The 14,979-nt window shown below is 28.1% G+C and overlaps 1 protein-coding gene across 1 annotated transcript in view; it reads right to left on the bottom strand.

Annotated features, from left to right (window-relative positions):
• Positions 1 to 617: 617 nt before the first annotated feature.
• Positions 618 to 14,979, bottom strand: part of LOC107445794 (uncharacterized) — a 33,989-nt gene continuing 19,627 nt past the window's right edge. Inside the window, exons 9-11 of the mRNA XM_071177036.1 lie at positions 10,074 to 10,134; positions 6,584 to 6,725; positions 618 to 2,232 (exon numbers count right to left, since the gene is read on the bottom strand). Coding sequence (XP_071033137.1) covers positions 10,129 to 10,134 — 6 coding nt within the window. The 3' untranslated portion in view covers positions 618 to 2,232; positions 6,584 to 6,725; positions 10,074 to 10,128. The remainder of the gene's footprint in view (positions 2,233 to 6,583; positions 6,726 to 10,073; positions 10,135 to 14,979) is intronic.

Below are 14,979 nucleotides of genomic sequence, written 5' to 3'. Positions count from 1 at the left end.
AAATACTTTATTTGCCGGCATTAGCCTCTGTGTTATTCAACCAAACAACAGTGGTAGCAGAGCGTGGTTTACCATCATCATGGAGAAGGACTTAGTTTTTGGAATTCGGAAGTTGACTGGAACTAATTATCATCTTTGGGCCATGAAAATGGAAGCGGTTTTGAACCTCAAGAGACTAATGTCGGCATTGACAGAGGAAGCTCCAACTGACCCTGGTAAATTGCAAGTTTGGGAAACTACTAACCAAGATGCCGTATCATACTTGATATTGTCACTATCAGACGAACAGGCTTTGCAATATGCAGAAGAAAAGAATGCAAAAGCTTTGTGGACAAGAATTAAAACTACCTACACTGGGCTTGAGGAAGATAGAAAGATTGATGCGGGTGCCGAACTTAAGAGCTTAGAAATGCTGGATTCAGAAGCCGTAAACGATTATATAGCTCGAGCTAANTTGTCGTCAAATTTCACATAAAATTTAGAAATTTCTGAGTACAAGCATGTAAAAGAGCAGAATTTTTTTTTTGATTTAATTTAATTTTATGTAATGTTAAATTTATTTATATAAACAGAATTTCATAGAAATATTGCAAATTGTTAAATTATTCTTGATATGCTTTTCTGTTCATCAAATATTTTTTTGCTAACATTTCTATACGTTTTTTAATGCAAAGTTTTATAAATTTCACAGTCCTGGCCATATAGCCTGTGTTACCCCCCACTCAGTTAATTGTCATTTCAACTGATTTCTGGTAAAGTTAGAGCTTATTGCACTATTTGGAAGGCATGTTGCTCTTTTTAATTTATAATTGAAAAGATAGTAAGATCACCTTACTTAATAGGATTTGGACTATCTCTGAACTATTTTCATGTGAAATCGCTATTGATTTATTTTCTTAAACTTCTTAAACATTTCATCAATAAAAAATTATCAATTTTAAAGCTGCAGAGTAGTAGTAATTTTTGTCAGAATTAGTGTAGTTGAATTAGAATAAGGTGAAAAAACTTCTCTGTTTAAACAATTTTTGCACAAATCACAGCACTTCAAAAAATTTCTGGATTAAAGAGTAATAAATCATGGAAATAAGCATGAAAATTCACTCCCTGACAAACTTGCAACCCTAATTATAACGCATACAACTTCAATAACTTTTTCATGACTAGTAATTGACTAGTCTACTATAACAAATTTGAATAAGATTAAAAATAAATACTAACGGCAAACATAACACATTCGAAAAACGGTTAACAAAAATATGTAAATACAAAGATATACAAACAAGTTGAATTCAGAGAATAAACAAAATCAAAATAGTTACTAAAATCGCATTTCAATCTACTAAAATACAATCTTTCTTAAAAAATAAAATGAGATTCTATGAAAAGACATGATTAGAGTAAAACACATAAAAAGATATTCCAAAATAAATTGCAATTTACCTGTCTATACTGCTTATAAAATATAAAAAGAAGAATTTGAATAAAACACAGGGATGTTATTCATCAATTAATAACTGTATAATAAAAAGAACAATTTAATAACTACATAGAGCAACTGTTCTCCATAAACACAAATGAGATTTTTTGAAGTAAAAACGTAACAAACTATCATATTTAACTAAATTTTAATTTAAGCAATAACTTTTCAAACACTAAAATAAATAAATTTCAGTTAATTTTAACAAATAAAGGCAAGCAATGTTAAAAGATTTGTTAAACAATGAGAATGATAGTAATAATTGGTGAATTTATATCTTTTCTAACATCATACAAAAAAATATTGAGATGATTTAAAGAAATGATAAGAACTTAAATTGATACTTATATTAACATGCACAAATTTCTAGTTTAAGCTAAAATTTATTTAAAGAAAAAAAAAATTCATCTTAAAATAGCTTCAACTAATCAGATAGTAATTCTAATAAAATTTCGCTTTCTATTTATACATAAAATAAAAGTTAAATGGGAATTTAAACATAGAAATTTACTTGGATTATTTGGATAATTAGTTTGGATGTGAAAAATAGATTTCTTTAGATGGGAAATAAAATTGTCTGGAACTTTCCTTGCTTGAAGACAAAATTACAATGTGAAAACACTCCACTCAAAAATTGGATGATACTATCCAATAAATGCTGCACTGATAATCCACAAGAAAGGAAATCATCTCCAAAATGGGGAAAACGGTGAGGGATGACATAAATCTACTTCTTCACTGCTCAATTTTGTACCCTTTAAAAAGAAAACACTTCATATAAAAAATATGTTTAAATAATAAATTTGCATGTTAAGGAATAAGTAATGCATGCTTGAATTTAAGCAATATAATAGCTAATGTGTTAGGAAGCTTATAGCTTATAACAGGGGTGGCAAACCTTTATACACCAACGTGCCAGTTTTTCTAAAAAATTGTTTAATGAGGTCATAGACGTGCCGTCAAATAATTTTGACTTCGTGATTATTGGGAAAATAATAATACAAAACAGTGTCGTCAACTCAAAACTCTTTATTCAGTATGGAAAAAAAATACATTTTGCAATGTCTCAGTTATACGCGTAATTCAACTTAAAGTAACATCAGTGTGACTCATGGGTGCAAGTTGGAAAAAAGGCCAAGACTGAAAATTTTTTGACTGAAATATCTAACATGCACAATACCCCCTCGACACATGCAAACTATCCAAGAAAGCTTTACCATAATACATCAAGTTTAAATACTGTACAAAAAATATTTATTCGTCTGTCTTTTGATAAAGTAACAACAGAACATAAGAAAGTAGACCAATAACGTAGAACTAAAAAATATTTTTAAGGACAGAAAAGAAAAAAATTCCGATTTCCGTCTTCGAGTCAGTCTTGTTTCCGTCTTACTTCCGTCCGCGGACATTTTTGAAAGACGAAAATCCGTCCTGGGGATGGAAGATTTGCACCCATGGTGTGACTTCTGTTATTGCAGATTAGATGACAAATAACTCATATTAGGTTGAAAGATGTTAGCTTAAGCAGGACTGTTAATTTTTTTTTTGCTAGTCATTTATTGTTAGATTGTTTTTTATAGTTATTAATTGTTTTTTTTTGGCATTAATTGTTAATTCTTTTGTTAATAATTGTTTTTGTTTTTTTCTGTTTGTTTTTTGTGAATTTTAATTTAATTTTTAATATGCTTCATAGTGAACTTTGTGATCGGTGGGGTGCCCAAAATATTGTTTCGGATGCCATAAATGGCACGCATGCCATTGGTTCGCCCTCCTTGGCTTATATGTTAGTTAGGTCCTTAAGACAGTTCTCATACCTGCCAACATGGAAGAAATAAAATAACAAAGATTTTACTAACTGATCCAATTTTGGGTTAACGACTAGTGATGTTCAACCTTGTAGCCATATAATTTTGTACCTAATCCAGAAGACAAGGGGACACGTGAATCAAGTAGTGGGAGAAATTTGCCTTTAAGGAGGGCTTTTTGATGCAATTAACCCACATTTTAGTTAGATGGAGAGGAAGACCATGAGAACCTCCCATCAGGGAAGGGGAATCTAATCCATGATCCGTTTACCACTGAGGATATTTCACGTCAGAACTGTGGTCGGTGCCAGCCAGATGCTGAATACGTATCAACCAGTCATCGCTCGGATTGAAAGCTGGGTTTACCTCAGAACCTTACCCTACCCCTTAATTACCTTAGAAGATGAACGCTATATCCCTTGAGCCATCACAGCTCAAGTTAAGCAATTAACACTCAACATACTGCAGTACTGGCATTAGCACCCTCTGTTGATGAATAAGAGAAGTATTTTTGCCATCAATGGATATTTTATCCAGCATTTTAAAAAAAAAATCTTCAATAAATGTGGGGAAATTCGAGAATATACAGGTAAACAGGAAATAGTCGTAAAATACAGGAGTAACAGGAGACTTGGCAGGTATGAGTTCTTTTAAAAAGGGGTATACTTTGTATTATCTATAATAATAAAAGGAAGAGTTTACCTGCCTGTCTGAGTGTTTGTCTCTCTCATAATTCAAGAATGATTGAATGTATTATCCTGAAATTTGGAAAATGGCCACAAGGGCAAATTTAGCCCCCGATACTAAAATTTGCTCAAAATTTTCAAATACTTTGTTCAGTAGACTACAACAATACTAGGAAGCTTTAATATAGATACCATAGTTGCCAACATGGATAGGAAAAAATCCAATAGATTTTACAAAATATAAATTTCATGATAATTGTGGCATAATGTACTAAATACTTTACGCATAGGGAATTTTAGAGATTTTTATAGTTATCAAAATAGAAAGAATGCAATATTGTCTAGCTAGGATTGACATTAGAGGAACTTAGAATGCTATGTATGTTCACATACAATTTTGAACAGTAAGAGGCATTTAATTCATCAAAAGTAGTTAAAATATTTTTTAATTAATTTAAAAAGGGAGTTTTTAAATAAAAATAAACTAAAAATTTTAGGTCAAAAACAGTTTAAACTGATTTTAATATATGAGGCTACCTTTATTATATATAATACTTATTTTAATATTCAAGCAAGCAAGAATATGTGCAAAATATCTATTTCAATTGGATTTTTTACGAAACTTACTCAATTTTATGGAATTTTCTAAAAGGTGAAAAAAAACAGGAGAATTTTTATTAAACCAGTAGACCAGGAAAAACTGGAAAAATCCAATAGAGTTGGTAACTATGAGATACTATAAAAAAGGGTTTTTTTACAGTCAGGATAAGATAAAGGGATAAGACACAGAGAAAATTGTGTGATTGTGGTAAATTTTGACTATAATGAGTTGATCTTGAGCAAACAGCCTTATGCTAAATGATTCAGAATACAGTTAATCTTTATTTTGACGAGATGAGCCATTAAAAACATGCTCTGCTTAATCTATTAACACAAAGGATAAAATCTAAGAATAAATATTAAAAATGGAATATTTTTTAGCTTCACTAATTTGCACTATAATGAAACACTAGATAAGGTATATTTTACTTGTGAAAATGAATTTAAGAAAAAGGAAAAATGAATGTTAAAACGCAACAATTGAAATAGAACAAATATTTTAACGAAGAAAAAAAAAAGATTAAGTGCTTTAAACATATTTATCTATCCTCAAAATAATTTGCAAACATTCTAAAGCATTTTTTAATGATTTTATGAAATATTTTTGAAACAAAATGCTGTTTACTTACACATGGCAAATTAATAGTTTTAATCATGTAATGATTAGTAACTTTTACATAGTCTAAATCACATAATTCATATTTCGTAATAAAGTGATTAGATGTGACTGCTATTCCGATAATTTTTAGTTCCGATAATTATAGTTTATTGTTAACAATAATCTGACGCCCTAAAATGTAATAACAAAAATTGTTCTAGGTTATTTTTAAAAATAGAAAGGTATTTTTGCACAAATAGTGAACATTTAAAGCACATAACATGGTGCATATAACATCCTCATGTTTAACAATAACTTAGTATTTAAACTATTAAATAATATTTTATATAAAAGCGTTAAGGCTTTTTAAACTAAGTAAAATTAAGGATTGAAATAGAAATAAGTTTGAAAAGCTTATTTCAANAGCATAAAAAAAACTTTGAAAAGTTTATTGCATCAAAATATATAGCCTATTTCAAGAGTTGAAATTCAACTCTTCTTTCAATTGAAGAACTTAGTGTAAGAACAGTTCTAAGCTACACTTTCAGTGAAATTGAGATTTTTCAGGGAGAGAACTTATTTAAGTCTTACCTAACTGAATAATAATTTAATTTATAATTAGTGATCTTTAAATTTTGAAAATCAAAGAGGAAGAAGGCACTAATTGACAACCTAAGAGTTTTTACAGAATTGAAGAAATTCCAAGTGTATTTGGCAACTAACAGTGAACCATTAAAAGTTTATCTTATCATAGCAAATTAATATGCCAAGAGAATAAAGGCTGTGAACCGAATAGTTAAAATTTATGTCAGGTATTTACAAAAATTTTGTCAATTGGAAGCTGCAGGATAGGAAATAAAGGTAAGGCATAAACTTTACTTTCTAATGTCAATGTAAAGACTTAACATTACTTTCTACGCAACTTCAATAAAATGTCACTTAGAATTTTATTTTGTAATATAGTGTATACCGTCCAACTCCTATTTTTCAAAAAGTCAAGCGTACTGCTAGATTTTGTTTTTTAATTTGCTGGATTTACAACTTTTGGTATACATTTTAAACTTTTAATTATTAATCCCATTACTAGCTACAAAGAAGTCTATTTATCCACAACTATGTTTCTTAGTGATCCTTATATCGAACTTATAATCATTTTTCAAATTTTTTTAAAATACTTGCGAGGCAAGAGAGACAATTCCCACTCATGTATGTGCATTCCTACGTAGTTTAAAGATGGTACAAAATTTTAATGTACAATTTTAAAATACAGAAGATTTTGATCTCAGTGCAGAAGGCAGGAAACTTCCACACAATGCAGAAGAGTTGGCAGCGCTTTAATAGTTTTTCTTCTCCTCAAATTCAATAACAATGTTAAATTTTCAGCCATTACAAAAATAAAATAAAAAATGCTTCTTACTCTTTTGAGTGTTTGAAGTGAAGCTGGTCATCTTCTTATAAAAGGTATAAGAGCATTCCAAAAAGAAGATTCGTGATGTAAATGCCATAGCAATTCTGTGTTGCAGACCCTTCAATATTTCAAACCATCCCCTGCTTCTATCCTATAATTATTTGAGCATACATACATCATTTTGCATTTAACACTGACAAATATTAACATGATACAGTATTTGCTACATTTAATATTTTCAAATTAATGACTAATTCCAAGAATTTGTTGCTATTTTCTCTGACAAAAACACAACAATAAATATAAAAAAGCATTATAATAACATTAATTGAAATAATAGATATAATCAAAACTGTTATACTCGGCATCTTCATATTTATAGATTTTAAATTTAAAAAATAGAGTAAAGAAAGAGTTCAAGCAATAAAATAGCTGAAAAAAAAATACAAAAGCAAATAATTTTTTTTCTTCTTTTCTGCAGAATTAACTTCAAGATACTTTTTTTGTTCATCAGAAAGGAAAGAAATACTCCTCATTTTGAAAAAAAAAACAAAACAAAACAAAAATAGAAACAAAAATTCTGAAATCACAGAAATTTAAAAGATAATTTGCTCCAGAAATGATGTTTTTTCTTTCATTTTTTTAAAGAACACTATAATTTTAAAAGAACATGATAAAAACATTTTATATTTTAATAAAATATAAAATGTGGAATTAAAATGGGAAATTCCATTTTAAAAATTAGATTTTTCGGCTTCCTAAATCCATGACTTTTCATAATTTGTTTAAAAAAATAGTTAAAATCCTGAAATTTCATGACAAATTTTGTTCAATACCGAAATTTATAACTTTCCATGATTTCTCATGACTTTCCAGGTGAGCAGATAGATACCCTGCACATCACAAAAATTTAGAACAGAATAGCAACTGATGTGGCATGAATTGTGGCATCATTGAGCACTGGTACACAGTGTTTTGTACTCTGTACCCCCATGCAATTTATTGTGTGCAATTAGCACTTGCTGTAAAATTATCACTTACCAAAAAACTGTGGAATTTGCACTGGATTTCATGGCAAGATTCTGCCGCAAAAAAACTCTTCAAAAAAATTAAGGTCAGGGTAAATTTCAAAGAAAAAAAAATTAAAATATCAAAATGCACGTTTAAGTGAATTAACCAGGGTTATGGAAACAGGAAATTTTGAAGTCAGAATTGGAAAAACTTCCTCTACCCCAGATAGGTAAAAGTTAGACTATGTTAGACTATATTTTATGTTTTATCTGAGTGATGAAAGGTATTGAAACAAATATTTATAATAATGTGAAAAAATATTATTGAAATAAATATTATGACAAACATTAAAACAGTTTACCAGCAATCTAATTTATCACATTTAACCCCTTAATGATCTGTTAAATATGTGTATGAACAATAAACAGTGGTGGCCAAAAGTGTGGACATTTTTTGAAAGTTTCATGTTTTTCAACTTTCAGTAATAACGAGAAAAACAAAGCTTTAGGTTTATAAAACTATAATAAGACCAACCATTATCTATGGATCAGAGACGTGAACTCCAAACCAGAAACAAGAAAAAATGCTGATTACCTCGGAAAGAAAAATTCTTAGAACTATTTTTGGACCTGTCAAAGAGGGTGATCAGTGGAGGAGGCGATACAATTTTGAAATTGCAAGACTATTTAAAGAAAGAGATATAATCAATTTTGTGAAAGCAAAGAGAATTCAATGGCTAGGACACCTTGAGAGACTGGAGGAAAACAGAGGCACTAAGAAGATATTCAAGGGGCAGCGCCAGGGTCAAAGGAAAATCGGAAGGCCGGTCAAAAGATGGTTTGACGAGGTGGAAAAAGACCTTAAGACTCTGAAAGTCCGAAACTGGAAACAAAGAGCTATAAACAGGCGACTTTGGAGGAAAACTGTTAGTGAGGCCATGGTCCAACATGGACTGTAATGCCAGGGAGTTAGTTAGTTATAATTATGCATGAAATATATTGCGTTATTTAATCATTGGTTTTGTTTATATTAGTTAGTTTAGGAATTGTAATTATTTTAAAAAAAATAAATATGAGAATTTTGTATTTTTTAAACTTATTTTTATTGTCTAAACTTGCAATTTTTTTTTATTCTTCTAGATGTTATTTTTCTACCATTTTTTTTTTAAAATTCAGGAGTACTTTTCTTTTTTCTCTTACTATAAAATAAATGTGTTACACTTTTTACCTTGTAATTCGGGTTAGATGAAACATCGATTAACGACACTTGTTGGTCGATCCAGAAAACCGGGGATAGCGATGGTCCCGAGCATCCCGGATAATTGGTTCTCTACTGTATAACTAAAATTTTATTAAATGACAAAATTGTCATAATTCCATGATCCATTTGGTGAAGTGGGTGGGTGGCAAATATGACAATATTTATATAAACGTTAGTGTTCTAGCACTAAATTTTTGTATAAAAAAAAATAAGTATATTTGAAGAAAATAAAATACTTTTAATTACTAAAATCCATTAAAAAAAACATTTTCATTAAAAAAAAAAAACTTTTTCTAAATTTTCTTACCTATTATCTGTAATTTATTTAGCAGATATATATATATAACTTTCAGTAATAACGAGAAAAACAAAGCTTTAGGTTTATAAAACTATAATAAGACCAACCATTATCTATGGATCAGAGACGTGNTAAAATCATATGAATTTTTTTTTTTTTTTAGAACATGCAGAATTTTGTAGATTCACAATTAAACAGAAACAGAATAGATTCACAATTAAAATAGACTCTCAAATTGAACGCATTAAAAAGTGATGACTCAAATTTGCAATTCAAAATTTTTTTTTGAGAAAAAAATACTCATTGTGTCAGGGCTGTAGGTTGTCAACCCAATTTATGCTAAAAAACATAGCTAAGAGTACAGAAAAGTCTCCCAGTAGTTTCCTTTTCTTAAAAATAGTTGCTTTCTTGCTTGCCTTTTCAGGCAAAGAAAGTTGCCATAGTCACTTCAGGCCAAAAATAGTCACATTTTAGTCACCTGTGGCAACCCTGGGCTTTGGACTGTATAGAATTTGAATTTATCTAATTTATTTTTAAAATGCAGAATAAGATATTGTAAACCTAGAAACATGAGACTTTGGATTATATAGAATTTGTTACATAGCTTTCACATATCATTCCATTCAACTACTAAACATGCAATGTATATCTGGAGCAGCTCAATATTAATGTTTTAAAATAATTTTTAAATAAGAATAGTTTAAAACACAAGAATATGCACATAAGTATTTATATTATTAAATACAGAAAAAATTAAAAATCATCAGGAGCATTAGAAATAAAATCTAATAAATGTAACAATTTTGGTTTGCTTAAGAGATTGTAAAATTAATGCAGAGAATTGTTGCTTTTAGAATTTTATTATCTTCTACAGAATTTTCATTAATTGTCACAAGAGGAAAGACACATTAATTAAAATAATTTACAAACCACTTTCATTGGATTCAAATTCTTTTTTCGCTCTGGTGGGTATTAAGTGAAGGAGTCAACCCTGAAAATTTAAAAAGACATATCAGATAATGAAACAAAATACAATAAATTAGGAATACAAAACCAGTTTTCGGTAGTGAGCAACTATATAATAATATGTTGTGGGCTAAATTAAACAACAAAGCTGTATTTGTAAAAATATATAGGTTTTATTGAAAAGAAAGTAATATAAAAAAAATATTAAAATCAATTCCTACTTAGTTCAACAAAGAAAATTTTTATTTTAGTTACCTTTTATTAAATAATTAAAAAAATTTTCTCCCATATAAAACTAAAATTAATGAATTAAATTTAACTAATGAATTAATATTTGGGAAAAAAATGCTACCACTTAATGTTTTTTATTGAATATATCTGACACAGAGAATATAAAATAATTAAATACTCAATTGAGTGCAATAAACTTTTTTTTTTGCTCAAATAGAGCTAAAAGTTAGAAATTATAGCTAATGTTATCATTAATTGAATTTAAAACAGTGACTAACGCTTAACCAATTAGAAAAATCCATTTGGTTATTCGCTCATCCCTATTTAATGAAGGAATTAATATTTGAAAAAATTGTATTAACATCATCCACTAAAAGTAAAAATGTATTTGAACTTGAGTGGTTGAATTAAAAAGTATTTTATTAACGATTGAATTTTTGAAGAAGATATAAGGAGAGTGTGAACTCTAATAATAGGAATATTGACTAATACATTTATAACTTAGGAATGCATAATTAAAACATATAGTGTAAACAAATACAATAAAAAGATTAAGCAGCAAATTATGACAAATATAAGAAAATAACTAGAAAATTAAACATTACATTACATCAAGAACTGGTATATCTAACTATTATTCAGAAAATAAATCCTAAACAGAGTGACCATAGTGATTTAAATTTTATTGGTTTCAAAGCTAACCAAACTTTTTTTTTATTCCAATTTATTCGTACAAATTTATAAGAAACTGCATTACCATAAACAAACCAAAAATTATTATAATTGATGCTCGGAGGAACAATGAACTTGACCAGTAACAGAATAGTTACTTTTCATTTTAATAAATATTTAAGATGGCTATTTTTACTTCAGCTACACATAAAAAGTACTAAATACAGAGTATCTGCTACATTTTAAAATTTCAAATTCATGACTTTTTATTACTTTCCATGACTTAACGAAGTTACTATTTTCTCTGACAAAAACAAAACAATAAATTTAAAAAAATCATTATAATAACATTAATTGAAATGATAACCAAAACTGCTATACTTTGCATCTTCATATTTATAGATTTTAAACTTAAAAAACAGAGTAGAAGAGTTGAAGTAATAAAACAGCTGGAAAAAAATACAAAAGCAAATAACTAAATACTGTCTGATATATGTACTTATTTAAAGCTGTTTTATATCTTCTTAAAATTAGGTGTAATATAAAAAGCCTAAGCTAGAATTTCAAATTCATAAAATAAAAAAAATCTGAAATTACAGGAGCGTAAAAGATAATTCGCTCTAGAAATGATGTTCTTTCTTTCATTTTTTGAAAGAAGACCATAATTTTTAAAGAACAGGATAAAAACATTTTAAATTTTACTGTGAAATTGGGCAAGAGGGTAAATTCCATTTTAAAAACTTGATTTTTAGACGACCTAAACCCGTGACTCAACATGATTTTTTAAAGAAAATTACTTAAAATCATGACAAATTTTGTTCAATACCGAAAACCATTACTTTCCAGGTGCACAGATTCCCTATTCAAAGCTAACCAAACTTTTTTATTCCAATTTATACGCACAAATAACTTGTACTTCCATAAAGAAAACAAAAATGATTACAATTGATGCTCGGAGGAATAATGAACTTGACACCAGTAACAGAATTGTTACTTTTCATTTTAATAAATATTTAAGAAGAGGGCAATTTTTACTTTAGCTGCATGTAAAAACAGAAATATTACTAAACATTCTTTCTAATGTATAAATTACATGAAATATTGTACCATCCAACTCTGAGAAGGTCTTCACTGCATGTTCGGTAAACATAAATGTCACAAAAGCAAAACCTTTAGACTTTCTTGTATTGAAATCAATTGGCATATGAAGCTCAGCAATTGGACCTATGATCAGTAATGATTCAGAATACATGGGGCTATTTATAGGGCAGAACATAAACTTTAATGGATAAATCAATATCCCACTTACCATATTTTACAAAAAGGTTCGATATCAGCTTTTGTTACAGTATAGTATAGCAGAGATTTCGAATATAAATTCTTCCTGTCTAAAATAGAATTTTACAAAATGGACAACAAAAAAAAGAAAAAAGATATGAACAGTGAGTAAGACATGTAATAAAAATTTTAAGCTTGATGGTAAGTCTATAAATTTTACAGCCAGTTTGGGAGATTCTATTTGCGAACCTGCCAACATTGGAGAAATAAAATAAAGATTTCACTAGCAATATTTTTTGGGCTACGAGTAAAGTTTTGATACGTGTAAGTCAAAATTGAAAGTAATATAAGCACTTACATTTAGGGAAGTAAAAAAATATGCATATAAATCTTAATCCTAAGAAGAATTTTTGGAAACATTATTTATAATTACTTAAACTATATTTCACTTTTTTTATAACCGTCCTTGAACAGCGGACTCATTTTTTGGTTTGCGACTACTAAGGTTCAACTTTGTTGAACTTTAACAAAGAACTCAACTTTGTTGAATGTTTAGTAATACAAATTGATGCAACTAACCTGCTTTTTGAGTGAAAAAGCCTGATAAAATTTTTTTTTTTCAAAATGAAATTTTTCCAACTTTTATGATAATGTAAATATCGATGAAAATTATCTTACTTCTAATACTATCTAATTCTAATACAATCCAAGAAAACCAAAGTGCTGATGCTGTAGGACAAAAAGTAATAGTAATATCAAAAAGTTCAGTAACTGATGCATCACTAAGAACTTTGAAAAATTCCCAGTCAACATCTTTTTTTTCTTTGATGAATTGTTTTGAAGGGATTTAGGAATAAATGTGAAAATCAAATTTCAGCTTTAAATACAATGCATATATTGTTTGTCTGTTTGTTATTTTCAATAAAATTTTGCTTATTTTAAGTTCATTTTAATTTTTTAGTACATAGTTTTAGTGTTTTCATGAAGTAAATATCATTTCAATGTCAATATTGCATTAGCTATGTTTAATTCTATAAAGATTTAAAATAAAATGGATTAATTTATGATATGAATAAAAAAATATCTTAATTTTTTTTATTTAAAGAGATTGATTGTAACGTAACTCTAAATGAGCTAAGCGTTTAAATGAAAACAATTCTACATAATTAATCATAAATTTCACTGCTCAAGACATCATGCATATTTTTACTAATGCAAAATATACATCATGCATAATTTACATGCATATATTTAAGCAATGCATATTTTTACTCTCAGCAAAAATTTATTTTTATTTTAATAAATTGGAATGACAGCAGACATCACTCAATTACATTATTACTACAGGGTTGGAGTTTAGGTCGTCCAAAACTAGTTTTGGACAGGACATATGGGCTTTACTGTCCAAAACCTTGAACATTGGTAAAAGGCTAAAAATTCTATTTGTGTAACCATTGTACACATAATAATTACATTTATTAATAAATATTTTATACTTTTTAAACACTTTGCTTTAACTTATTAAAGGAAAATAATATAACATAATAGGAAAACATTTATAACTTTTGAAGCTCTACAATTCATTGAACAACAAAAGTGAATACATTATATTTTAAATATGCTTTTAATACTGATAAATTATGTTTTTGCATAAGGATAAATAATGCAATATTTAAAATAATAATAAACTTTTTAAATAAAGCAAGAACTTCTCTTCATTTTGCTTCTAGTTCAAAAATTAAGCTTTTATTTTCCCCAATATTTTTCTTAAAATTGTGACATAATTTGAATAAAAAAGTTTTGGACAGTTTAAGACAGTTTTGGATAGGACGGCTTAAACCATGCATTATTAAATTCTGTACTAAATCTTGCAAACTTTATGTATTACATGTGACAAAACTTAAAGGAAGTATAAGTTTGAATTAGAAATTTTAAAGGCGGCACACATTACTGATAAAGCGAAATTTTTAATGAGTTGTAACTATCGATCTTCACAAATTGTTAGTTTAAAAATAAATATCTTTCCCACGAACAATACATAATTTTTTGTTTGGTAAGGACAAAATAGAATGTAAAGAATACAAAATAATAATAATAATCATAAAATAATAACTTTCTGAATAGCACTGTTTTAATAAAATCTACAGTCATCTAAAAGTATTTACCTCTGCAAGAAGTTCTTCATTTACAGGGTTCCCACTCTATGATGAGATTGAAATTCAAGGACTTTCCAGGACTTTTCAAGTACCTCAACAAAATTTTCAAGGACCTTAATCTAAGACCAATTTTAAAAATTATTCTCTTCTATTTTACTAGAAGCAACAATGCTTGTTGTGGCAATAATTAATTTCAAATATAATACCTAAATGCTTTGCCTATATATAGAGAAGAGAGTATATGTATTATGGACTAAAATTTATATTTTTTTAAAAACAACCCTACTGGTTTTACATAATAATTCACAAAATCATTTTCAGCACAATCTATAACTAATGGTAATGAGGTGTTAATGGTGAAATCCTTTAATCCTGTGTATTTCCATGTGAAGGCTGCATGAAAGACAGAGCTAAATCTTAGGTATTCCATATTCCATGACTATTCCATAACCCCCTCCTCTCCTCTATTAAACATCGTTTCTGAAATTATTCATCCATAATTTACACAACCTTCTCTAAATGTTATGCAGCAA

This window comes from Parasteatoda tepidariorum, chromosome 2 (genome assembly GCF_043381705.1).
Source record: "Parasteatoda tepidariorum isolate YZ-2023 chromosome 2, CAS_Ptep_4.0, whole genome shotgun sequence".
Taxonomy (NCBI): Eukaryota; Metazoa; Arthropoda; class Arachnida; order Araneae; family Theridiidae; genus Parasteatoda; species Parasteatoda tepidariorum.
Note: the sequence above shows the minus strand (reverse complement) of the source record. Positions and strands in the feature narration are given on the sequence as shown.